At 40.9% G+C, this 26,042-nt stretch overlaps 1 protein-coding gene across 1 annotated transcript in view; it reads left to right on the forward strand.

Annotated features, from left to right (window-relative positions):
* The window catches only part of DTNBP1 (dystrobrevin binding protein 1), a 145,901-nt gene that overhangs the window by 114,776 nt on the left and 5,083 nt on the right, over positions 1 to 26,042 (forward strand). Inside the window, exon 8 of the mRNA XM_054591877.1 lies at positions 18,445 to 18,600. Coding sequence (XP_054447852.1) covers positions 18,445 to 18,600 — 156 coding nt within the window. The remainder of the gene's footprint in view (positions 1 to 18,444; positions 18,601 to 26,042) is intronic.

Below are 26,042 nucleotides of genomic sequence, written 5' to 3' on the forward strand. Positions count from 1 at the left end.
CTCTGAAAAAGAAGTAACAAGCTACCCTTTTGAGTTTTAATGGAAGCTTCTTTATATAATCATGATTGACTACGTCATTGATCATTGGCGATTGGTTCAACCTCAAGCCCCCTCTCCCCTTCTCAGAAATCAGAGAGTGGGACTGAAAGTTCCAGTCTTTGAACCACATGGCTAGCTCTCCTGGCAGCCAACCCTCACCCTTGAGCATGGGTCCAGAATTTACCTCATTAGCATAAGAGACCATTGTTCTCATCACTTAAGAAATTCTAAAGGGTTTGGGAGCTGTGAGTCAGGAACCCTGGATGAAGACCAAATATTTCTGAGAAATATTTTGGTCATCTGAATAACCAAACATATATATATTTCTTATAAATCACAGTATCACAATCTGAGATCTGGAAGTTGAGTAGGAGCTAAGAGGGAAAGAAGAGATTTCAGTTAGAGGGAACAGCATGTGCTAAGCTCACAGCTGGTGGAATTATGCCAAACTTGATGAGGTAGGAGGAGACGGTTGAAGCTGGGTGGATTGAGGGCAGGCGATGGTACAAAATGAGACTGGAGAGGTGATAGGATCCTTTCGGCCCTGTGAAGCAGTCCTCCTAAGAGCAGTGGAGTCAGGAAGGGGGTTTATTAAGCAGGGGTGACATGATCAGATTTGCTTTTCAGAGAAATCAATCTGCCTGCTGTGAGAAATATATTGGAAGAGGGCCAATTAAGAGGCTATTGGCCAATTCGTGAGAGATAATGGCAGGTTGGACTCTGGGGTCCATTCTCTACCATTAGGTATATTCTCTAATGTGAAAATAGAGGATATTAGGGACACTGAGAGCCTGCCTGCCTTGAATTCTGAGTGGCTAAGCTTTCCAAACAGGAAACTATAGTAAGGGTGAGTAAACTGGTGTCTTCGGCTTCCACTCCATTACCTAGAACACACCTGATTTTCGTTCTGCTCTTTGAGCTGTTTTTAACCACGAGGTAAAGTCCTGACAGTTTATACACAGCAATTTAGTTTAAACATCTTCAGTGCTCTCCTCCTCCTTCATAAAACTTTGGGAAACAATTGAAAGCAAACTATCCATTCATATTTTTATTTCATTTTTTAATAATTTTTCTGTTTTTTTAAAGAAGATTTTATTTATTTTTTTTTAGAGAGGGGAAGGGAGGGAGAAAGAGAGAAACATCAGTGTGTGGCTGCATCTCACACTCCCCCTGCTGGGGACCTGGCCTGCCACCCAGGCATGTGCTCTACACTGGGAATGGAGCCAGTGACCCCTTGGTTTGCAGGCCGGCACTCGGTCCACTGAGCCACACCAGCCAGGGCTGTTTATTTCATTTTTTTAAAATAGCAAATACTAATATACCAAGCAGTCTGCTGCACACATAGAAAATCAAGTCCCAATTGATGTGGGAAGGAAACTCTTTAGATAAAAGTAGCTTATGTTTTAGGTTTAAGTAGTCTAAGTTTGTTTAACCTACCTGTTCTGTAATTCTGGAAGTTATCATAAGTGTAACTGTGAAGGAGGGAAAAGTTTTTATCTACCCTTCTAGGTCCTTCTAGCTGGTCTAATAATTAAATCAATCTGAGATAGATTAATAAGGGAAAATAGCTTAATTTAATTACACATGTACCTATGGGAACCCTACATATGTGAGAAGCTCAGAGGCAGAAAGGTAAAATGAGTTATATATGACAATCTGCGCTAAGGATGAGGTAAGGCACCTCGGGGCTTCCCAGGGGAGGAGGGTCACTGCAGGGTGGTGAGAGCAGAAGTTCAACAATTAGATGCTCACTCTGCTCTACATAAAATGTCATTTCTACTGATAACTCTTGTTATGGGCAAGGCTTCAGTTGAGGCTCTTCTGCGTTGTGAAGGCAGGGCAGAATTTCTCCTGAGCCCACAGAGTCTTGATTTCCTTCCGCTCAAAATAATCCACATGCCGAAGTAGCACATCTTAGGGAGGCCTGTCCTGAACTTCATGATTGAGCCTGGTGAATACAAGAAAACAATGAGAGTGACACAAACTGTGAGCTCCAATCCACAATCTCATCAAAAGATGATTTTGAGACATTTTCAAGGACTACGGTATCAGCTTTCAGCTCTGAGCTTTTATTTTAGTTCTGAAAGATGAAATGGGAAAGATCTTTTCTATGATACTCTCAGAGTGTCCTTTAATTGACTCAGTGAATTAATAGAAGCAAATTACTATTTCTCAAAGGGTTCACAATAAATCTAATTCATTTTATCTTTCAAAATACAGCAGAAAGCATTGAGATTGCTAGACTAATGGTGAGAAGTGTCTTTTCAGAAAACTAACATGTATTATTTTTATTGAGTGCTTTCCATTCTGTCTGTGAAATTAAATGATACCTGGCACCATATTTCCTTTTTACTATTTTCTGAAGTACATAGAAAGAATCAAAGGTTTCTCTTGATTTAAGTTATAGAGAAAGAAAGTTAATGAAATGTTGCTATAAAGAAAGAAAAATAGAACATGAACATGAAGTTGAAACCACTGTAGCTTCTTAGTGTCCTAAATGGCAAATCTAGGACCTCTTTTAACCATCAAAATTAAGAGATTCTAGTAAATTGGAAATATTTCATCTCTTGTATATATGCCCATGATCATAAATGGAAGGAATTCAGTTTAGGAAAGAAAAGAGGCAGAAAATGAAAAGATAAAAAAAATTAACTGCTGATAATCTGGGCCTTTTTCTAAGGGATCCACATTGGTTTTTATAAGTAAATTTGAGAAATGGCAAAACTTTGAGCCAAAAACACAAAGGTTGCCGGTTGCCAAGATCATTTTCATTAATTCCCTTGAGCATTAAAAATAAATGAAGTTGTTTCTCTGCACGTGAGGAAAGGTAGATAAAGAACATTAAAAACCCTAAAATAATTTACGCCAAAATGCTAATCAAATCACCTCACTGGAATATTGTGTGGTGCTGTCTTATCTGATTTTAAAAAAGAATATGTATGTTGTATTGTGCCATCTTACATGATATGAAGTTTGTGTTGTTAAGTATTCAACAGCTATATCTGTAATCAGGACCTTAGTTTATGTACTAACGTATTTAAAAGACATGCAAGTATAACAGGTGGTTGTCCTGACATGTTACAAACCATCTCATAGAGAAACTAGGTGTTTTACTAGATTTTTAAGCAAATGTTTTCATAAGATGGCAAGAGTTTGGGAGTTTTGGGGCTTTTTTCCCTTTCTCTATCTTATGATATATACAGAAAGACAAAGTGATGAAATGAAAATAATCCTGTTTTGGCTTATCCTAAACATTTTTCCTGACCGCCTGTTTCCTGAGCACTGTGCCTTCTCACTCCTATATAATTAGTCAACCATTTGCTCATTTCACAGTCACTTTTGAGTTCCTACTTTGGTGACTAGAACTGTGGAAGACCCCTTAGTAAGAAAACTTCTATCTGCGAGCCTTCATTCTAAGGAATAGTGACATCTGATGAGTTCATGAAAAGGACACTGATATATCACAGTTTTCAAAACACTATGGGTCTTATTTTAGCTCAGCTTGTAAGTCATACTTTTCTTACAACTAAATAGGATTCTTATATATGGATTGCAGTAATTTTAATCGAGTACATATAAGGGAACTTCCATAATCTCTTGCATGTGTTGAAATTTTTATGGAATGGATAAATATCTCTATGGGTTTATCCTATTCTGAATAAACTCTCCATACTCTCAGTTTCTTTGGCTGCTTCGTCAGCCCCAAGGAAAGGTTCACTGCATCATTTTGTAAATGTGAATTTTGGGGCATGATTCAGAAGCTATATTTTGTTGATCGTTTGGGGATGATTAATTATTTTTGGAACACTATTATTTTAATGCTTTACAGGTTTCTCGGCCAGCTTTTCCATAGTCTTTGGGTAATGGCATTTTTGTACTAGAGAATGAATCTTGTCAAGCTCAGATGTGTTTTAATATGCACAGCTTTGAATCTATGGATCAGTTTGACATCCTTGTCCACTGCCAGTCTCTGAAAGCCAGTTGTAGCCACTCCCGACTCCCACTTGCAGCTGCGTTGATTATACGTGTTTGTTCTCAGCCCATATACTGTCATGCCAATGTTTCCTGTGAGTTGCACTGCTGTTTCCTGAGCTGCTGTATGCTGTTTACCTTCTGCACTGCTGTACCTTGAACATCCGGCTGGCTATGACTGCCCTGTGCAACTGATGTTCTCCTGCTCCTGGTGTTTGGTATTTACTGTGCAGCCTCCATTTTCTGATTGTTACCAGTTCATTCATCAGACTTATGCTGAGCATGTTATAGGCATTAAAGGCCAAGTTCAAAATGTAGGGAAGGAAAGACTTTCTCCTCTGCTTCTTAGAGTTAGTGCCTAAGGCCCTGAAAATTAAACTGACAAAAGACTGATTTACAGGAGAAAAAGCATGCAAATTGTATTCGATGTTAATACTTTAATTTTTACCTGCACCCAGAGGCCTTCACAGAAAAGAAGACAAGACCCAAAGCAGCAGTTAGACCCAGGGACTTATAGACCCTTTTAACAAAGGATGTTAAATTGTGGAAAAGTAACTAGACAAAGGAAGCAGGGTGGTTGGGATTTCTGAGGGTGATAAATGAACAGGGGAAATAATGGAAGATGAGAGTTATGCAGACTCAAGTTTGGTGCATTTTGCCTCGATGACTCATCCCCGATGATTGTCATCATCCTCTTCCTGCAATAAGAGAGGGAGACACCTTTACTGGAGGAAATTTGTATTTCCTTTACAAAGGGAAATTCATACCCTGATTTTAGACAGAAAAGGAAGGGCAAAGTGCTTTTCCTGCACTTGCTGTTTCTGAGTTGCCTTCAGCTCAAAATAATCCAAAAGCCAAAGTAGAATATTTTGGAGTGGCATATCCTGGTCCCCTTTAAAAGACAGTGTCTACCCCAAAACTCAGTGTCTGGTTGAGTGACAGAGGGCAAGCATGTGGCTGCAGTCAAGCTGTATCTGTTATGGTGGAAGCATGGAGGAAAGAGAGCCTAAAACTTCCTGCATTTGTCAGAGGAGCGGGAACAGTTGAGCCAAGACCTGGAGGATGCACAGAAGTTTGCCGAGTGGAGGTCTCTGAGCAAAGGGCAAGCGCACTCACCAAGTCAGGGCACAAGGGGAAAGCTTGGTCTGTGTAGGGTACCATAGGATGCTGGCTGTCATTTGCAAGTAGGAAAGCAGTTTCTTGGGGAACCTTTCTGAATAGTGGTTTAGTTTCTCAGCTGTTACAGAAATCTTCACTGCTCGTAATATAGTTGAAGAGCCAGAAGAAAACAGGAAGAGCAGAGGATAAAAAAATTTAGGGATACAATTTTGAATCAGGAGTAATGCATCTCTGATATTTCCTCTTGTCCCCTCTTAACTTTCTGGTCCCTCTCTGTGCCAGCCATTAGACCTTCATGGCCAAAGTCCCTGCTGAGGCTGCACAACACCGCCCTCTCCTTCCTGCTGCTCCTTTCTTCACAGTCATCTTTCTACCCATTTCTCTTCATATCTCTGCAGCAGTTAATCTGAGGGAGAAAGCAAGCATGATAAACTAATTCACATTATTTTGAACGTGCAGATTTTCTCAAAGCTTCCAAATACAATATTCTACTTACTTAAAAGGGACATGCTAAAACTTAGAAATCTGTAACTGGTGAAATTTCAGGAAGTAGTACAAAGTGAAGGGAGAACATTCGGGCTACTCAGCATGCTGCCCCGCACAGTGACGTTCCCCTGCTAGTTATTTTTTTAATGCAACCCCCTTATTTGCTTCTGACCTGATGGATCTACTCAGGGACCGTCTCCTGCTGTCCCTGCTGGCTGTGGCACCAGCCTGCCCCGGAAACAGAGTCCATACTCAGCCCCATTTCACAAGCTAGATGTGAGGAAGAGGCTTGTGGTGGAAGCAGGGAGGGGGACCAAGGCAACCATTCATGCTACTAATTTATTCATAAGCTGCTCATTATAAGCTTTCAACAAGTTGTAACTGAAAGTGATAAATCCCCATTTCTGAAATACTTTCTGGAAATAATGAGGTTTCCAACAGATAGGACCAGATTTCAAGCATGCTGAGGCTTGACTGTTGCTGAACGTTTCAGAGACAGTGGTTCAAACTCGTGGCAGGAGGACGTTTATAACGAGAGGCCCTTGCATCCAAAAGCACGGTTAGCTTTGTGTATCAATGTGATAAAGAAATATTCTGTATTGCAGATATATGTAGTATTGTTTTAAATATGTGTAAATGTTGTGGGACATAAACTTCAGAGTTATTTAAAAAGTGCAACTGAATTCATAATAGATTTTTGTTATCATATATACTTTCTCAGTAAATTGCCAATAAAAGTTCACCCACTCATAAACTTGAACAGGTTTGAAACCATTATTTAAGATTGTAGTTTTGGACTACTTAATTTGAAATCACAGCAGCACAAGTAAAAAACATCATTAAAGGTGATTGTTTTGAATATTATTGAATGTTCTTAAGTGATACTTGAAGTCTAAAGAAATCTAACATCTGAAATTATTTTATCAACATTGAGATTCATGCCCTGGCCAGGTTATTGGAGTGCTGTCACGTACACCAAAAGATGGCGAGTTCAGTCCCCAGTCACGGCACGTGCCTGGGTTGCATGTTGGATCCCCAGTTGGGGCATGTGCAGGAGGCTGCCAGTTGATGTTTCTCTCTCACATCGATGTTTCTCTTGCTCGCTCTACCTTACTCTTTCTCTAAATCAATAAATATATACTCAGGTGAGGACTTAAGAAAAAAAAATTTTTTAATTGTGAATCATTATGCTAGTGTGCAGTCTTAAACAAAATATGATTTTGATTTCCTGGTGTTCCACTGAGGGATCATGGGGAACTGCCTGCCTAAGTAGTGAGGTTCTCTCACCCTCAGACAGGAAGGGTTCTTGAAATAGAAATGGAATTGACAAAATCCCATTTTGAGCCCCTGCCCAAACTTGAAAGGCTTTTGGAATCTGTATTGTCCTAATAAAATGCAAATGTCTCCCAAACACAGATTCTTGGCTCTGAAGAGCTGAAAGTGTCTCTTATCCTGTAAAAACTTTTCATAAAGCTTAGTGGATAGCTAGCTGAGTAAAGTGCTGGGGGAAGAAGAGAAATGTCACCTACTGAGGGAAGGAAAATTAGCTCCAAAAGAAAAGGCCCAGGATAGCCATGGGGGCCAGAGGGAGCAGATGGGCTGAGAGGACTATTCCACCCCCACTCGCACACCCACTGCATGTTTCTGGACTTTCGTATTTTCGGTAACTTTTAAAAAGAAAAAAAAAAATCTTTTTTCCCCCCCAAATAGAAACAGTCAAATCATAGTCTCTTAGATCCAGTCCTTTGACACATTCTTTGAGGTCAAACATAAAACTAAGTGCTATCGTCTCTGATTGCATTTTATTTTTGATCTGACTCTTGAGAAAACAACCAGAGCTTATCTCCCCATTCTGATAGTGAACATAATCTGAGGGGATTGCTGTCAAAACTAGTTTACATTTGTCAAATGGCGGCTTGTTCCTGAATGAGTAAGATGTAGAAATATAAATTTATATTAACTAATGAAAATTTAAACTGAGTAGCTATGTTTTTCTCATGATTAAAAAAAATTAATCCATACTATATATGTATAACACAAGGCCCAATCACTACCAGTTTTTTTTTAATATACATTGCCTCATTTTTAGGTGTTAGATCTTGCTATCTTTTTTTCTCCCCCACACCGTTCCCTCCCATTCAACTCTCCAGAAATCCATATGAGTTTAGTTTTTGGAGATTTCTCAAGATTCTTTCATAAAATGCCAGCCAGTCTAAGTCACTGTTGTCTTAGATACAAGAATTGTCTTACTGAGGATGTTCCATTGACACCACTTTTGTCCTGAATTCCAAATGTCAGGAGCAAAGGGATGCTTTGATTTTTGTGTCCTTAAGTTTCCTGTTCTCACACACGTGCATGCGCGCACGCACACACACACAGAGTCATCCCTTCCTTTTAAATGTTAGAAATTGGAAGAACTTGTTTTCGTAAGTTTAGAATTTAAGAATAGAAAATATAGATACAAAAATCTAGGGGTGATCTGTCTTAACCCATGAACAGATTGTTTAATGGCCATGAATGCAAAGCAGGTTGAGCTATTCTAAAACTTTTAAGTATATGATTATCAGTTTGCATAACAAGCTTGCCAGGTGTTCAAGGTTGGGGAGTTTCTGGTTAATTCCAACCTTTTATCTATTGATATTTACCATTTAGTCTGTCAAAGATTACCAATTTTCACAGCAGTAGAATGTCTTATAAAAGTTTCTAATAATTTAGAAAGATCCTTAAAATCTTTTAATGCCTTAAGTTATCATTGTGATTAACTACTTATACTAATGAAGCTCAAAAATTTTAATTAATAGAAACTTCTGGTTATAAAAATTTGAGTTAACCCTAGATTTTACTGTAGTATCACTACATTATAGAGTTTTAAACTGTGAACAAATAAGCTATAAGGAATTACAGGTACATAGTAAGCTGGAGATTTTCCTTTTTAGATAATTTCATAGATATTTTTAACAGAGTTAAGGAGAGGATGTTTCTGTCATTTTCATGAAATGTGCCAGCTTCCCCATCTTACATTTCTTTTTCTTTCATTCTATAAATATTTGTACAAAGTAAAAATTTGAATGAAGTAGGTGCACAGATATAGTTCACGTTGAGCAGTGGTTCTTAAACTGGTCCTTGGACCCTGCAGTATCAGCATCACCTGGGAATTGGTTAGAAATGCAAATTCTCTGGCTCTACCAATTATTGAATCAGAGGCTCTGGGCATGGGGCCCAGCAATCTGTGTTCATCAGCCCTTGAGGTAATTTAGATGCCACTAAAAGTTGAGAGCCACTGGCCCCCTCCCTTCCTCCCTCCCTTCCAAGATTTTATTTCCTTTCAGAGAGAGGGGGGAAGGGAGGGAAAAAGAGAGGGAGCGAAACATTGATCAGTTGCCTCTCATATGTGCCCCGACCAGGGATGAATGCAAAATCCAGGCACGGGCCCTGACTGGGAATCAAATCAGCAACTCCTGCTTCGTGGGATGACGCCCAACCAGCTGAGCCGCCCTGGTCAGGGCCCTATTTTCTTTATAACCCTTTTGAATGAATTCTTTAATAGCAGGTTTATATTTATTTTCCAGAGTCTTCTACACAGTAATAAAAAAAAAAACTCTACACGTGTTTGAAAGGACTCCTATAGAGATCTAAACCTCCTCCCTTCAGTCGTCCCAAATAATTGTTATTGAGTAGGTCAGTACCCTAAATAAAACTCAGGAAAGTTTTAGATGTAATTTATAAATTCCATGGGATTTGCCATGTCTAAATATCCATAACACAGAGCTTCTAGCCTGGAAATTTTTAGTCTTACAAAAAAAAAAAAAAGGAAACTAAGAAAAAAAGTGGAAATTTCCCAAAGAATCGAATAACATGAAATATGCTTCATATTTTATACAGCATTTTTATGTATTATTTATGTAAAAAGTATCTCTTGTCAGTATACCACAGAATAGCAGTTTTAAATAGAGTTGAACCCAACGCTCCTTGAAATTGTAACTCACCCTATCTGTTTAGTTATCGGTTGATCCCCCACACAAAGTACAGCAGCCTGGAGTGAACTCATTTCAGGCCACTAAGCTCCACTGTCAGCCTGCCTACCTTTAGCTTTGAGCAGGTTAATACATCACGGAGCCTGTGACCGCACACTGAGTGCATTTCTCACTTATCCAGTCATCTTAAGCTTTTTGGCTCTAATCTTTCTTTAAGCAACCAAATGACCTGGAAAATGAATACAAAAATACCTTCAGGTCTTTATTAGTAGTTACATTTAATTATTTTTTTTGAAATAGCACTAATTTAATTCAAAAGGTCCTAAATTTCTTACTGGTAATCTGATTTTCATATAAATTTACCAAAAAATAAACAGGATTTGGGATTACCTCTTCAGTCCCCAATGAAAGTTAATAAAAGTTAATAAAGTTAATAAACATAAAAATTTCGTATTCAAGAACTGGAAATGACCTTCTTATGGCTATTCACCTCCCCCACCCCCAGCCTTTAACTGATGCGAGGCCTGGAGGGTGAGTGGTGTGGCCCAGAGACCGAAACTGCACCAGGTCCTCAAGGATGCCGTGCCCCTCCCAGAAAAGATAAGGTCCATTTGAGCATTTCTGTCTTACATTTTTCAGCAAACCTTATACACATTGTGTTTCTGCATAATCCATTTTGCTAATATTCTAGATAGTGGTCACTTCCTTTGGAATAATTGATAGAAATTGTAGGTGTTCCAAAAGCTTAGATGCTACAATAGTGTTTGTTTCCTGTGACGTGAGTTTAGGAAACAGCTGGGCAGTAGCTGCTCAGAAGGACTGAACTTTGTGAAGTGTCTTGAGGAGTTGCCATGCGTCCTTTGTTGTCTAAAAGTTATTTACTACGACTGTCTACAAAACCTGCCATTATTCTAAGGCACCATATTTTAGGTAAGGACCGTCCTTTCTTAGTTGCATGCAAAAGAAATTAAATAATACCATTTGGTTCTTGATAAATGTGTGTAAGTTGTATGTGCGTGCGTGTGTGTTGGAGGGAGAGCGAAGAAAAACCTTGTGAAAAGTCATTTCGCTTTTTAAAAAAAAAATGTTAACTTTTTTTAACAATAAAAATTTTTTTAAGAAAACTGTAGAAACATAGGGAAGTGAAGTTGAAATTTTAAAAATTCATGTATAAAAACCTCAATTCTAGGAAAATATTGTTTTAAGGTGCCTGTTTATGTCCGATCTGAGATAGTTTGTATTCATTAAGGTGGAGACAGGAGATTAGGGAGACTTTAAAAATGGTTAAGTTTGTCTTATTTCGAAAACTAACTTAAGGTAGAAATAAAACAGCTGTTAACTAGTAAACGTACAGAACTGGTAGGTTTGAAAACTGGAAGGAAATCTTGGATATTTTGTCATTGTCCGCAAGTCCTCAGTCCCAAATAGATTTTTTTTTAATTACATGTTTTACTACATCCAAATGTAAAGTAGGGGGAAAAGAAATATCTCAAGGAATTAAAAGTACCTTTAGAAGAGAAGCAATTAAACTACTTAAGAGGAAGTTGAAACTTGTTTTCAAGAGACACATACTCTGGGGAGAAGGAGGACAGGAAACAGATTCCCTGCATCACAGTAAGCAGGCCTCCCGAAATGCTGGTGAGGGTGCGGAGGGATGGGGTCGCCAGGCATGCCTTGATGATGGAGAGAGAAAAATGGAACAGCCACTCCGAAAAAGAGTTTGGCAGTTCCTATCCAAGCTAAACAGTGCACTTACCATATGACCCAGCAGTTGCATTCTTACACATTGATCTCAGAGAAATGACTTACTTTCATGTAGGAACTGGTACACACATGTTCATAGCAGCTTTATTAATAATAGCCAATAGTGAGCGAATGCATTTAGTGGGTGAATGGTTATACTGTTGTACCATGAAATGCTACTCAGCGAGAAAAAGGAACAAATTACTAGTAAATGTAACAACTTGGACGAACCTCGAGGAAATTTTGCTGAGTGGGGCGGGGGGAGCCAATCTCAAAAGGGTATATAGATTTCATGATTCCATTCATGTAATATTTGTGAAAGAACATAATTATGGATTAGGAGAATAGATTATTGATTGGCCAAGGGATGGCGTGTAACCAAGAAGGTGACAGGGGTCAGACGCCTTGTGGTGATAGTACAGGTCAATGTCTTGACTGTGGTTGTTATACAAGGCTGTACATAAGACTGCACAGAGGTCCCCGCACCTTTCCGCACACGTGCACATACACACACACACACACACGTGCATGTGTGACTGGCATGTGTAAGCGCTGTGGAGGGCACCGGTGTCAATTATTTGGATTTTGATATTGATAGTGTACCATTACTAAGATGTTCGCATTGGGGGGAAGTTCAGGACGGATACACAAGACGACCCTGTACATTTCTTGACAACATCCTAAGAACCTATAACTGTTTCAAAGTAAAAAGTTAAAGACAACAGTTTTTCCAGTGATACCTGCCAAAAAAGATTGAACATGGTAATGTCATACAGCTCAAGGAAAGAAGAAAACCTGCTGCATGTGTACCCACATGTTAGTTGTGGTCGTCTCTTTTTGGTGATTTCAGAGGGATTATTAAAAATTCTGTCACATTGACAGATTTTAGTATTGTCTTTTAGTGGTCCTGTAGTTTGACAGCTGATTGGCAGTTAAGTTTTTATCAAAAACAGTTTGGAAAGATACTTATTTATTAGCTGTATTTAGAAATTTGTTTAGAAATTTACAGAGATTTCACATTTCTCCCTTGATCATATCACATGTATTTTAGTATCACAAAATTCATACTCTCCAACAATATAAACACATCTGAATTGTAAATATTTAAATCATTGGTTTTAAATTTATTCTTAGTCTTGGTTATTTATCTTGAATGAAAAATTCTCGTAATCTTTAATATTAAGATTACCAGAATTTTTCTTAACTCATATTTAAATTGTATTGTTTTCTCTTTTAACCTGAGAGCCTCATTAACTCTTTTACCAGAGAGGGTTGTCCCGGTTTCCCTCACAGCATCCATTCCTTCCCTCCCAGCAGCTGCGGGGCCATTTTCTGTCCTCACCCCTTACTGTCTTTTAGTGTTTAGCAGGTGTATTAAAGGCTTAGTTGCAAAATTGGTTGAAATTGTTCCTAAAATGAGCTTGATGGATATTTAGAACTATTTTATATATCTTGTGGAACACTTATGCCCCATTAAAACATATAATTGAGAATTTATTATGCCATCTTAACTGGTAATGGGATTTTTTTGTTGTTTTGAGTAATTTATCCATCTGAAATTGGTAGTGGTGGCTAATGTGGAATTGCAGTCAGATAGAACCTGAGCAATGATCTGGAGTTGAAATAAAGGAAATAGACCCGGATTGATAATGGAATTAAATGATTACTCCTGACTCCTGGTAAAAAAAAACAACAACAAAAAACCAAACAACAAACTACTGCAGTTCTTCTGTGGATTCATCTTCTTAATTGTAAGGCTATGTTTTGAACTTCTATAATCTTTGTATTTGTCTTGCTTTCCCCCAGTATAATAAGTGACATCTTAAATGTGAAAAAGGCATTATTTTTTTCATGTAGAAAATGCTCCATACTTTATTTTTCCCTTAGTCATTCTAAAATTCACATGCTAGTAAACCTCTAGATTTGAAAGATTCCTTCAGATGTCCTGTCATTTCACCATTCCCAAATGTGATTATTTCTTGGCTAAAACTGGGCTGATGATTCTACAACAAACAGAATTCAAACATCTCACCCAGGCATGCAGCTGAGGGGAATCTTCTCAGCTGCTGCGCAGGGCAGTTCTTTAATGTGTGCCGTGTGCTTTTTCATCATTGTCCTGAGTGCAGAGCTGGTGTAGCGGGACTGTACTCGCTTTTCAGAGATGCTTGGTGGCCAGCCCCAGGTAGGAGAGGGGCTCTGAAACAGTGCGGGCCGGTGTAGGGCAGCTGGAAATATTTCAAACCAGCATGTAACATGTTTTAAAAATTAAAAGTTATTTTTTTTCCTTTAAGCCATTTAAAGTTTCCTAATCCAAACCTCCCCCTTTGTGAAGGTTGAGATATGATCAGATTCCATTCTAATACAGAAAACCTAAGCTAAAAAACTATAGGACTTAAAATTGAGAAACATGAGAGAACTGAACTTTTGAAGCAGAAATCTTGAAAAGAAGTTTTCAAATGACGTAATTATCTCTCTCTATAAATAGAAAATCATAATTCAGTTAAAACAACATATTCTTCAGTGAAAACCCCTTTAATGATTTCTACATTGATTTTTGTTTTTGAGCTGCTTATTCTGGAATTTTTTTTTAAACTAATTGAACTTTGTTTCAGTGTTTGAAGTGTACGTAATCTATTTTAGGGTTGACTTATTCTAATGCACTTGGCAACCGTGAAGCCGTTGAACAGACAGGTTTGATGGCTGAAGTGAAACAAATCAAAAGACATCCTTCTCAGTTCTCTTTTTTTTCTGCTCTTGCGAGTATACTCTAAGTTCTTTGCAGATTTATTAAAGGCACTGAAATGTGACTAATTCTGAAGTGTCTGAGTGGGGTTGGGGGAGGGTGATTCTCAGTATTGTATTCATCCTCGGTTGTAGTAGTGTGTCAGATCACTTCCTTTTCAAGAATCTGCTGTTTTAAACAATGCTGGTAGTAATATTTGCCCTCAGCTGTTGGTCAGTGCTGTGTGTCTGGCGATTCACATTTACCTCCTATGATCCTGCCAACAACCTAATGAAATAAACCTTTATTTGTACAGAGGAAGAAGTTGAGACACAGAGAGATTAGGTTAGTTATAGCTAGTAATAGATACCCTGGCTTGGGTTTCCCTAACACAGAGACCATGATGAGGATTTTGCTGCAGGAAGTTTGGGAGATGATCCCAGGAGGCAGGAGTGAGGGTGCAGAGAGAGAGCTCAGGAGGAAAAGTCAATAAAGGGTGGATTAGTCCAGTGGCTGCCATAGCCAAGGACCTGCAGCTCCCCTAGGATCTCTGAGAAGTTTTCGGAATGCCTCCTAGAATCCTCCAGCCAAAGGGTGGGAGACTGGGGCTTTGGTACACTGACTTCTGTCGCCCAGTGGGGGAAAGCTACCCTAACTCCCCAGAACTTTTGGGTTATGCGGGCTTGCAGGTTCCAGGATTCAGACAATACTCTGACCTGAAAGACACAGATGCACAGGCATAGGCATAAGGTGGGGCCTTGTGGGCATATGAAGGAGAACACAGAGCTGCCTGCCAGAGCTGCAGCTGAGATCAGAGGTGCACTGGAGGGATGTAGCGTGAGGCACCAAAAGCATCTGCTAAAAGGATAGGGCCCCAGCCCGGACTGACTGATTCCAAAACCTGTCCTTTCAGGTCACATCTCCCTGTAAACAAAGATATAGGGGGATTGTGTAAATCAGGGTGATACGGAAATATAGAGAACACACATAAGGATTGTAACAGTATGAATGGAATGCACATCATCAATATTATACATAGGATTATATGTACTTGGAAAGATTTACTTTCCTGTTTGTGTTGCTTTGATTAATATTTGTTTGTACTTCTTACATATGAGCTCTGTCCAGAAGGTATTCAGCCATGTACTTTGAAAAATAGAGACATTTATTGAAGAAGACACAAGATACAGGAAACTTTGCACATCAAACAATGACGCCTCAGTCCTCTTCAACCTTGGCACCTTGCGACCTACACAGTTCTCCCAGTCGCTGTCAGCTGCCCTGTTGTGTTTTTCTGAATCTCATCAATGGGCTGAAATCTCTTCCTTTTCAAAGGTGGTTTTAGCTTTAGGAAAAGAAAGAAACAGCAGGGTGCCAAATCTGGGCTGTAGTGGGGCTGAGTCATCTGGGAGATTTGATGTTTTGACAAAAAACTCTGCACAAGAAGTGATGCATGAGCGGGCGTGTTATCATGATGAAACTGCCAATCACCAGTTGCCGATAGCTGCGGCTTTCTGAATCGTCCAAATAGTTTCTAAGGAGGAATATTCCAGCTTAATGCAAAATTTGGTACAGATTTGTTGCTCTACTCACTCAGTCACTTTGAATGTGATGGCCACATGCTCACTCAATGATGCCTACTGCCCCCCACTGACTAGCACAGTGAAGTCATCGTTGTTCACGCATGTGCGCTCCAGTCCACTCTCCTTGGCTGCCAGGTTCCATCAGGGTCGCGCAAACTGTTCTTGTACATTAACAATGGCTGGACTTTTTCCAGACAGACATTCGTTTATGTAGATTAGAATAGAAGAAGAATGTCCAGAATATTGTAAGTATTGGAGACTATAACCAAATTGGAATAAATATATACTCCATTATTGAGTTTTTACAATACATTGCCTACAGGATTATATAGAACTCGGGATTTGTGAACTGTGGTGTTGGGTATTTGAGGGTTAGGGGAGTGGCTAAGGCAGATCAGTCACGTGGGGCCTGTGGACCATTGCTCATTGTTAGTACTGCTGTTGTTGTGGTGGTGGTTTTCTAATCCTCACCCTTACTGATTTTAGATAGGGAAGAAGGGAGGGAGAGAAACATTGATGTGAGAGAGAAACATCGGTTGTCTCTGGGACAGGCCCCAACCAGGGATTGAAACTGCAACCTAGGTATGTGTTCTGACCAGAAATCAAACCTGCAGCCTTTTGGTGTATGGGACTATGCTCCGAGCGAGCCACTCAGCTAGGGCAACTATGATTGTTTTTTGTTGTTGTTAATAATCTTTTGATAATATCCCAAAGAGTTTTTAATTGAGATATAATTGACATATAACATTGTGTAAGTTTAAGGTGTACAACATGTTGATTTGATACATTTATATATTGCAATATGAATACCACTATAGAGTTAGCTAACACTTCCTATTGCACATAATTATCTATTTTTTGTGGTAAGAACATTTAAGATCTAGTCTCTTAGAAATTTCAAAATATATAATACAATATTGTTGACTGTAATGACAGTGCTGTGCATTAGATCTGCAGAATTTCGTCACCTTCTAACTGCAGGTTTGCCCCTTTGACCAAGATCTCCCCAGTTGCCCCACCACCCAGCCCCTGGTAACCACCATTCTACTGTCTGTCCCATGAGCTTGGTTTTTATAAGTGGTATCATACAATATTTATCTTTCTCTGGCTTATCTCAGTATAATGCCCTCAAGGCCCATCCATGTTGTCTCAAATGGCAGCATTTTCTTCTTTCTCACGGCTGGATGATACTCCATTGTATATGTTCACATCTTCATTATTCATTCATCCATTGGCAGATACTTAGGCTGTTTCCTTATCTTGCCAGTTGTGAATAATGCTGCAGTAAACATGGGGTGCAGCTATGTTTTCGATACCCTGTTTTCATCTCCTTTAGCTAAATACCCGGAAGTGGGGTGGCTGGGTCATATGGTAGTTCTCTTTTTAGTTTTTTGAGGACCCTTCATCTTGTTTCCCATAGTGGCTGCACCAGTTTACAGTACCACCAAGAGTATACAGACGTTCCCTTTTTTCGACATCCTTGCCAACTTGTCTTTTTTGAGAATAACCATTCTAACAGGTGTGAGATATTTAATTATGTTTTTGATTTGCATTTTCCTGATGACTAATGATGTTGATCACCTTTTCATATACCTGTTGGCCATTTGTATCTCTTCTTTGGAAAAATAGCTATTCAGATCCTCTGTGCCTTTTTAAAATCAGCTTTTGTTGGGGGCGTTTTGAGTTGTATGAGTTTTAATATCGCAAAGATATTAAACACTCTCAGAGATGAACCAGAGAGAACAGTGCCTTGGTGAAGTTTTTCACTGTTTTGGGCTCTGCGTTTATTCCAGCACAGTAGGTAGCTGAAACGTTGTTCTCTTGCCAAACTCACCCAAGCATGGTGTCTGTCGCAGGGTGGGCATTGCAAAATATTTAAGGCAAAGAACTCAAGTGGTTACTTTTTCAGTTTCAGCAAGTCAGATTTGAGCAGGAGCTGCCATTCATATAGACAGCTTATTTGGAGTATTCCATATTGCTGCATAATAGATCACTACAAACTTATTAGCTTAAACAGTGCACAGTAGCTCACAATCAGAAGTCAAGGCCTGGTGTGAAAACAGGCTTGAAATCAGGGTGTCAGCCAGGCCGAGATCTCTGTTTTCTTATTTCCTTAGCTCGACCTTGAAGGGTCGCTGCTTATTTTAATTATAATGTTCTTTCACATTATTTCATGTAAGTTTTACATGAATATTGGGTTAATATTTCTGTCCCAAATTTTCAGATGAGTAATGTGAGGCTGATAAAGGTGAGCTGACTTAGCCTGATTGCACAGTTAATAAACAACAAAGCCAAGACCAGACACTTTTCTACTAGACGACAATGGCTACATCTTGCTCTTTGAGAAACAGTGAGACCTTACTTTGTGCCAGGCTCTGAGCTGGCTGATGTTAAAATGAGTAACATGAGGCCACAGTCCTCCAGGAAGTCCAAGATTTTACCTGTTGCACTGTAATGTATAAGCCAGTTACAAAGGTTTGAGCACAGTGTTATGAAAACCTCAGGATGGAGTAGCAAATTCACATGAGATGAGGTATTAACTGAGAGATACTTGAAAGACAAGTATCTCTTCTGTGAAGAGTGAGATATGTGGGTGGGAAGGCTGTTCCAGGCAGGGGAACAGCATGAGCAAAGGTGGCAGGAACAAGTGCAGCCAGTTGGGGGAGAGGAGGTGGTTGTATTGCAGCTGGGGTGCCCACCGGAGTTTAACATTATCAGCTTGGAGGGTAGCTATGAGTAGGTATCTATATCCATTTCCTACTGCAGTTTCTTTTCAACCCTGACGCAAATTATTCTGTTTCCTTAGCTGAACTAGATGCAGAGCACAGCCGGAAGGTCCTGGAGATGGAGCATACCCAGCAAATGAAGCTGAAGGAGCGGCAGAAGTTTTTTGAGGAAGCCTTCCAGCAGGACATGGAGCAGTACCTTTCCACAGGTTACCTGCAGATAGCAGAGAGGCGAGGCAAGCGATGGGTTGGGGGGCTGGCTTCTTGGGTGTATGGAGATGGTGTCAGCTGCACCCTCCAAGTGGAGCATGGGATAAAGTCCCCCAAAATTGGAGTAAATGCACCTTATTTGTCTTGCCATTGTTTTTGCCTCTTTCTATAGTTCTGGGCTTTAGTTGAAGACATTTAGAAAACATGAAATATGTTAGAGGAAAAAACATAGGGACAAAAGAAACATTACCTATAATTCTACCGCACAGAACAATCCTTAGCACTATGTTAGAGTGGTTCTTTCCAGTCTTGTGTGTGTGTGTGTGAGTCTATTTATGTAATTGGTATCAAACTGTACATATGTCTGGCTTTATATATACCTTTTCTTAATATTCTGTGGGATCTTCCCCTTTATATCATTAAAAATTCTTTGGAAGGGTATGTTTTAAAACCTCTATCTTCTTTGACAGGATGGATCCTAGTTGAACTTTAGATCCTTTACCTCTGCAAATGATGCTATGATGAACATCTGGAGGCATAAATGTTAGGCTGCCTCTCTGATAGTTCCCAAGAGCAAACTGAGTAGTAGAGAAGAAAGGTACTGACTGCTTCATCAGCCTCTCCTTCCCAAGGCCTGGGTGCCTCAGGGAGCGGTAGGGGTGGCAGGGGCAGTTTCCATTTTTCTCTCAGGCAGCACCGAGATGGCAGGAGTAGCCTCTTGTCACAGACAGCGTGGAGAAGTGCCCAGAGTTTCCCCGCGTACCTGCCTTTCTGCCCTCCTGGGCATCTCTCCTCCTGGAAGCCCCCTTTCCTTACCAGGTCTCACTGTACTCAACGTCCATAGTCTTCTCTGGCCTCCCTCACGCTGGGCTTTGATATCCATACCCTGATCCTCGTGACAGCCACCACCTTATCTGTTGCCCTCACTCTGTTTCTTGTCAGTTCTGTGTCCACCCCAAGGAGAGGTTAAAGAGATCAAAGACGGAGGAAAGAAAGTAAGGTAGGAAAAAACAAATGAATAGTGATATGTGAGTGCCTCAGAGTGCACTGAAGAATGCATTATGTGGATGATGCTTTTTAAACTCACACTAGACAGTAGAGATTTGGAGTTTAACCTCTTTATCTCCAGATTCAGCTCTCCCTCTCTGTATTCACTGATCTAGAGTCTTCATCTAGAAGTCAGCCTGCCTGTTTCCTCAGAATATGTTCAATGTTCAGGTTTTTTTTTTAGTGTTTCATTGTGGTTCAAGGGAGACCTGTCCCTGTTTGCCCCAGGGATTTGTGTCCTGTCGTGGGCAGGAGCTGAGAAGGACATCATCTTGCTCAACTCAGGCTGCCATAACAGAATACCACAGGCTGGGTGTGGCTGAAGCAACACAAGCTTTTTTTTCTCATGGTGCTGGAGGCTGGAAGTCCTAGACCAAGGTGCTGGCTGATTTGGTTCCCTGTTAGGACTGTCTTCCTGGCTTACTGTGTCATCACATGATGGAGAGCATCTCTCTGGTGTCTTTTCTTAGGAGGGCACTAATCCCTTTGCTAGGGCCTCACCCTCAAGACCTCACCTAAACTTAATCATGTCCCAAAGGCCCCACCTCCAAGTATCATCACAGGGTGGGTTGGGGCTTCAACATATGAATTGGGAGGGGTACAAACATTCAGCCCATAACAGACATACACATCCTGGCAAATTTTTTAAAATTTTAATCCTGATTTTAGAGAGAGGGGAAGGGAGGGAGAAAGAGGAGAGAAACATGAGTGTGAGAGAGAAATATCAATTGGTTGTCCTCCATGCACACCCTGACCAGGTACCAAACCTGTAGCCCAGGCCTGTGCCCCGCAACTCAAGCATGTGGCCCAACTGGGAACCAAACAGGCAACCCTTCAGTTTGCAGGATGATGCTGAGCCAACTGAGCCACACTAGCCAGGTCCATACCCTGGCAAATTTGACGCGCAGATCTGACCCACAAATTTGAGCATAATGAGACACTGCACCATGAGGGCATGGAGGAGGTAGGCCAGTGAAGAGGACAGTAATCAAAATTCTTTTTGCTAAACACTTTAATAATGGTGCCCTCATTGAGCTTCGCTCAGCAGACATTTCCTGAGCACATAAGTGCTCGCCACACTTCTAGGCCCGGAGGAGGCAAAGAGAAAGTGGAAGTGCCTCTTCAGATGCCGCCGTTCTTGGGGGGACCCATGAACACCTTGAGTGGGATGATGAAGTAATAGAAGCGCCTATTTCTGTTGGCCGTGAGCCTCCGCCGTAGGCACTGGCTGTGCTGCAGAACTGTCCGGGGCCAGCACGGCGCGGTGCTGGGCGAAGGGCCGCGCTCCGCTAACACTTGTCAATCAGGTATCAGTTAAATGTTAAGTAATAATTTTTTATTGGTTTTGAGCACTTAAAAAAATAATTTTCTTCAAGTTTCAAAAAAGGATTGAGCTCATTTTCTTTAAGGTTTAAAAAAAGGGGAGTCAGGCACATGTTGCCAATATGTGTGGTTTTAAAAGCATTAAAGAAGAAAATTGGAGGATGTGGGCTTTTTGGCTTTCTGCTTCAGCTAGAGCTTAAAAGACATTCACAAACGACACACAGGCATGTCTCCACAGTCTCTTCAGAGCCACCCCTTAGATTTCCCAGCGTGGCGAGTCATGCATCCCTTTCCTACCTTGTATTCATCTCCGAGGATGAACATGGGGGATGTTTAATTTAGAAGAATCAATCAAAATGAAAAATCTCTACAGTGAACATGGCATTTTGGACTCATTCCACCAAACCAGAAATAGCAGCCTGAATTTTTTTCTCACTTTCCAAAGCATCACTTTTTAATTAAGACAAAAGCATGGAAACTTTATTCCAGAAAATGATCAAAGTAAAGGGTGAAGGGACATCTGTGACCACTTGGAAGGTGGTGAGGCTGGAGGACCCACAGAGCAGGGAGTCTCTTGTGCTTGGAGAGGCGACCCTGAAAACGTTCTCAGAGTGTTAATGTTCTGCTCGTTCCGTTTGTTTTTTAGATTCAGTTGGTGATATATATTTATTTCCATTTTGTTCATATTTTTTCTTCTTCTTAAAGAAAACCCTTTAACATTTCATATAATACTGGTTTGCTGGTGATGAACTCCTTTAGCATTTTTTTTATTTGTGTGTGTATATATTTTTTTTATTTGTGTGTGTATATATTTTTTATTGACTATGCTATTACAGTTGTCCCATTTTTTTTCCTCCCCTTTATTCCTTTCCGCCCTGCATGCCCCCAACCCCCCACCCCGCCCTGTTCATGTCGTACATATAAGTTCTTTGGCTTCTCCATTTCCTATACTATTCTTAATCTCCCTCTGCCTATTTTGTACTTACCATTTATGCTTCTTATTCCCTGTACCTTTTCCACCATTCTCCCCCTCCCCCCTCTGTCTGATCTCCATTTATGTGATTCTGTTCCTGTCCTAGTTGTCTTCTTTGTTTTGTTAGGTTCAGTTGTTGATAGTTGTGAGTGTGTTGTCCTTTTACTGTTCATAGTTTTTGATCTTTTTCTTAGATATGTCCCTTTACCATTTCATATAATAAGGGCTTGGTGATGAACTCCTTTAACTTCACCTTCCCTGGGAACACTATCTGCCCTTCCATTCTAAATGAGAGCTTTTCTGGGTAGAGTAATCTTGGATGTAGGTCCTTGTTTTTCATGACTTTGAATACTTCTTGCCTGCAGAGTTTCTTTTAAGGAATCGGCTGTCTTATGGGAACTCCATTGTAGGTAACTGTGTCCTTTTCTCTTGCTACTTTTAAGATTCTGTCCTTATCTTTAACCTTGGGTAACATAATTATGACGTGCCTTGGTGTGTGCTTCCTTGGGTCCAGCTCCTATGGAACTCTCTGAGCTTCCTGGATCTCCAGGTAGTCTGTTTCCTTGGCCAGACTGGGGAAGTCCTCCTTCATTATTTTTTCCAGTAAGTTTTCAATTTCTTGGTCTTCCTATTCTTTCTGGCACCCCTGTGATTCAGATGTTGGAACATTTAAAGTTGTCCCAGAGGTTCCTAAGCCTCTCCTCATTTTTTTTTAATTCTTGTTTCTTCATTCTGTTCTAGTTGAATGTTTATCTCTTTCTTCTGCTCCAAATTGTTGGTGAGTCCCAGTTTCCTTCCCTTTACTGTTGGTTCCCTGTATATTTTTCTTTATTTCACTTTGCATAGCCTTCACTTTTTCCTCCATTTTGTGACCATAGTCGACCATTCCTGTGAGCATCCTGATTACCAGTGTTTTGAACTGTGCATCTGAAAGGTTGGCTATCTCTTCCTTGGTTAGTTCTATTTTTGGAGCTTTGATCTGTTCTTTCATTTGGGCCGTATTTCTTTGTCTCAGCGCACCTGTTACTTGGAAGGGGCGGAGCCTTAGGTATTCGCCAGGGCGGGGCAACCCACCTCACTGCCTTGTGATGCTGCACTTAGGGGAGGGGTCAGAGGGAACAATGCCACTTGCTTGGCTCTCAGCCAGCTTTCAGTCACCTCTCCCGCTACCCACAAATTGGGTCCTTTCAGTGCTGATTCCCCGGTGGGTTTGTGTACATTCTAGGACCCCGTGAGTCTCTCCAATGAACTCTCCTATGAGCCTGGGAGTTTCTCCCACTGCCACAACCCCCACAGGTTTTTACCTCCAGAGGCTTTGAAGCTTTCTTTTCCCACACTGGAACCCTGGGTTGCATGGTTTGTCTCGCTCCTCAGCTGTTCCTCCCAGTTTATCTGCACACAAATGCAGGACCACCCAGTCCTCCAGCTTCCACCTTGCTGCGCATCCTCTCTGCCCCAGCTGCCCGTCTCTGCTCCTCCTACCAGTCTGGATGAATGTTTCTTCTTTAGCTCCTTAGTTATCGGACTCCCATACAGTTTGATTTTCTGGTAGTTTGGTTATTTTTGTTTTTAAATTTGTTGTTATCCTTCTTTTGGGTGTGCAAGGAGGCAAAGTATATCTACCTGTGCCTCCATCTTGGCCGGAAGTCCTTTAGCTTTTTTTTTTTTTTTTTTGGCTTGGAAGCTCTTTATCTATCCACCAATTCTAAATGGTAGCTTTGCTGGGTAGAGTAATCTTGGTTGCAGGTACTTGCTTTTTATCACTTCGAATATTTCTTGCCAGTCTCCTCTATCCTGCAGAGTTTCTGTTGAGAAATTAGCTGACAGTCTTAGGGGAGCTCCCTCGTGGGTAACTAATTTCTTTTCTCTTGTTGCTTTTAAGATTCTCTCTTTGCCTTTAACCTTTAGCATTTTAATTATAATGTGTCTTGGAGTGGGCCTCTTTGCATCCATATTGCTTGGGACTCTCTGTGCTTCTTGGACTTGTATGTTTATTTCCTTCACCAAGTCAGTGAACTTTTCTGTCATAATTTTTTCAGAAAGTTTCCAATTTCTTACTGTTTTTCTTCTCCTTCCAGCACCCCATGGTGTGAATGTTGGTACAACTGAAGTTGTCCCAGAGGCTCCATACATACACTATCTTCATTTTTTTTAATCTTCTTTTTCTCTTTGCTGTTCTGATTGGATGTTTTCTGTTTCCTTATCTTCCCAATCTCTGATTTGATCCTCTGTTTCATCTGCTCTATTGTTTATTCCCTGTAATGCATTCATTTCAAATAATATATTCTTCATTTTGGACGGGTTCCTTTTTATGTTTTCTAATTCCACTTTTATTTTTCCTCTTTGTTGAAGTTATCTCTGAGTTCATTGAGCATCCTTATAACCAGTGTTTTGAAACCTGCATCTAGCAGATTGCTTGTCACCATCTTATTTTATTCTTTTCTGGAGTTTTGTCTTGTTCTTTCATTTGGGACATGTTTCTCTGTCTCTTCATTTTGGCTGCTTCCCTGTGTTTGTTTTTATGTATCAGGTAGTGTTGCTACATCTCACAGGCTGGGCAAAATGGCCTTACATAGTAGGTGTCCTGTAGGGTCCATTGGTACAGCCTCCCCAATCACCTAAGCTGAGTACTTGTGGTACACCCCTCATCCTGTGGGGTGTGTATGTCCTCCTGTGGTAATTATGTCTTGATTGCTGTTGGTATATGAATGGGAGGGATTTACCCCCAGACCAAGCAGCTGCCAAGGACTGGCTGCAACCACTGACCACTGACATCCAACCACCGGAGAGGATAAGCTGTGCAGGGGCCCCCACAGAGCAGGACTTACATCAGTGGCGGTCTGGTACTTGCTGAGTCCACACCTTCAATGTGCTGTTTATGGAATGGTTGGGTGGTAGTGCCTCAACGTGGTCCAAAGCTGTCCACTGATGCTTGGGCTCTGGGGCCTCCAGTGAGGTATAGGCCAAGATCAGTCACCACCTGTTCTGCCTAGAGCCACCCAGCATGAGCTACAAAACGATCTGCAGATAGCTGCTACTTATGCAGAGCTTGGAGGTGCCCACACAAGGCCAAGCTGTGAACTAAGACCAGCTACTCCTAGTGCCAGTGCCAGGCCTGGGGCCACTTAGTGAAAGGCACAAGGCACGCTGAGGGTGGATGCTGCATGTTTGAGAGATTTTAGGAAAATCCAAAGCATGAGCCAATACAGGCCATTTGTATGGAAAAGCCACTGGAAACAGTATGGGCAGGCCTGAAAGTTGGGTGGGGCAGGGCCTCAGGGAATCACCAGGGCAGGGTGAGCAGTGCGAGCCTTGTTGATGGCGTCTCAAATATGGCGCCCACCTGCTGGCGCTGTGGGAGGATGGCTCATGAAAGGAACAACGGTCTCTGCCAGCACTTCTCTCTGGAAGAAAGCAGTCCCCTCAGCTCTCGTCCTGATACTGACTTCCCATATGTCTGTGGTGCCTTTGAAGCTGCTGACCCAGGGCTCAGCTTCAGAGAGAGGGAGCACGATTAAGTCTGTGTGTGGGCCCTGTAAGAAATGCCTGAGACTGCAGAAGCTCTGTCTCATTCAGCCTCAATACCCAGTGGTTTTTACAGGCAGAAGTTATGGAGGCTTCTCTTCCTGGCACTGGAACTCCGAGCTTGGAGTTCCGTTGAGACCCCTCGCTCCTCAGGGGGACCTCTGCAGCTGAGATATCCTCCCAAATTTTTAACAGCCACACATGGGTGTGGGACCAGCCAGTTCTCTATTTCTGCTCTTTCTACTAGTCTTGATGTGGTGGCTTCTTTAATTTCCCAGTTGTACAACTTCTATTCATTTCAGGTGGTTCTGAGTGATGGTTGTTCTGTAGAGTTCAGTTGTAATTTACTGATGTGGTTGCAGGAGGATGTCAGTACTGCATTTATACCTATGCCGCCATCTTGACTGGAAATCTTGGAGATTCCATATATATATATATTTAGTCAATTTACTTTGTGGCCCATTACAGAGAATTTCCCTACATGTTTCCTATGCGCTTGAGAACAAGATTCTTAGTGATAGGCATGGCACTGTATGTGCCCATTTAATCAAACCTGTTAACTGGGCTGTTCAGATGTCCCCTATTACTAATTTTTGGATT

Source organism: Pteronotus mesoamericanus, unplaced genomic scaffold, assembly GCF_021234165.1.
Source record: "Pteronotus mesoamericanus isolate MK-2021 breed Mesoamerican mustached bat unplaced genomic scaffold, CSHL_Meso_final scaffold_31, whole genome shotgun sequence".
In the NCBI taxonomy this organism is placed as follows: domain Eukaryota; kingdom Metazoa; phylum Chordata; class Mammalia; order Chiroptera; family Mormoopidae; genus Pteronotus; species Pteronotus mesoamericanus.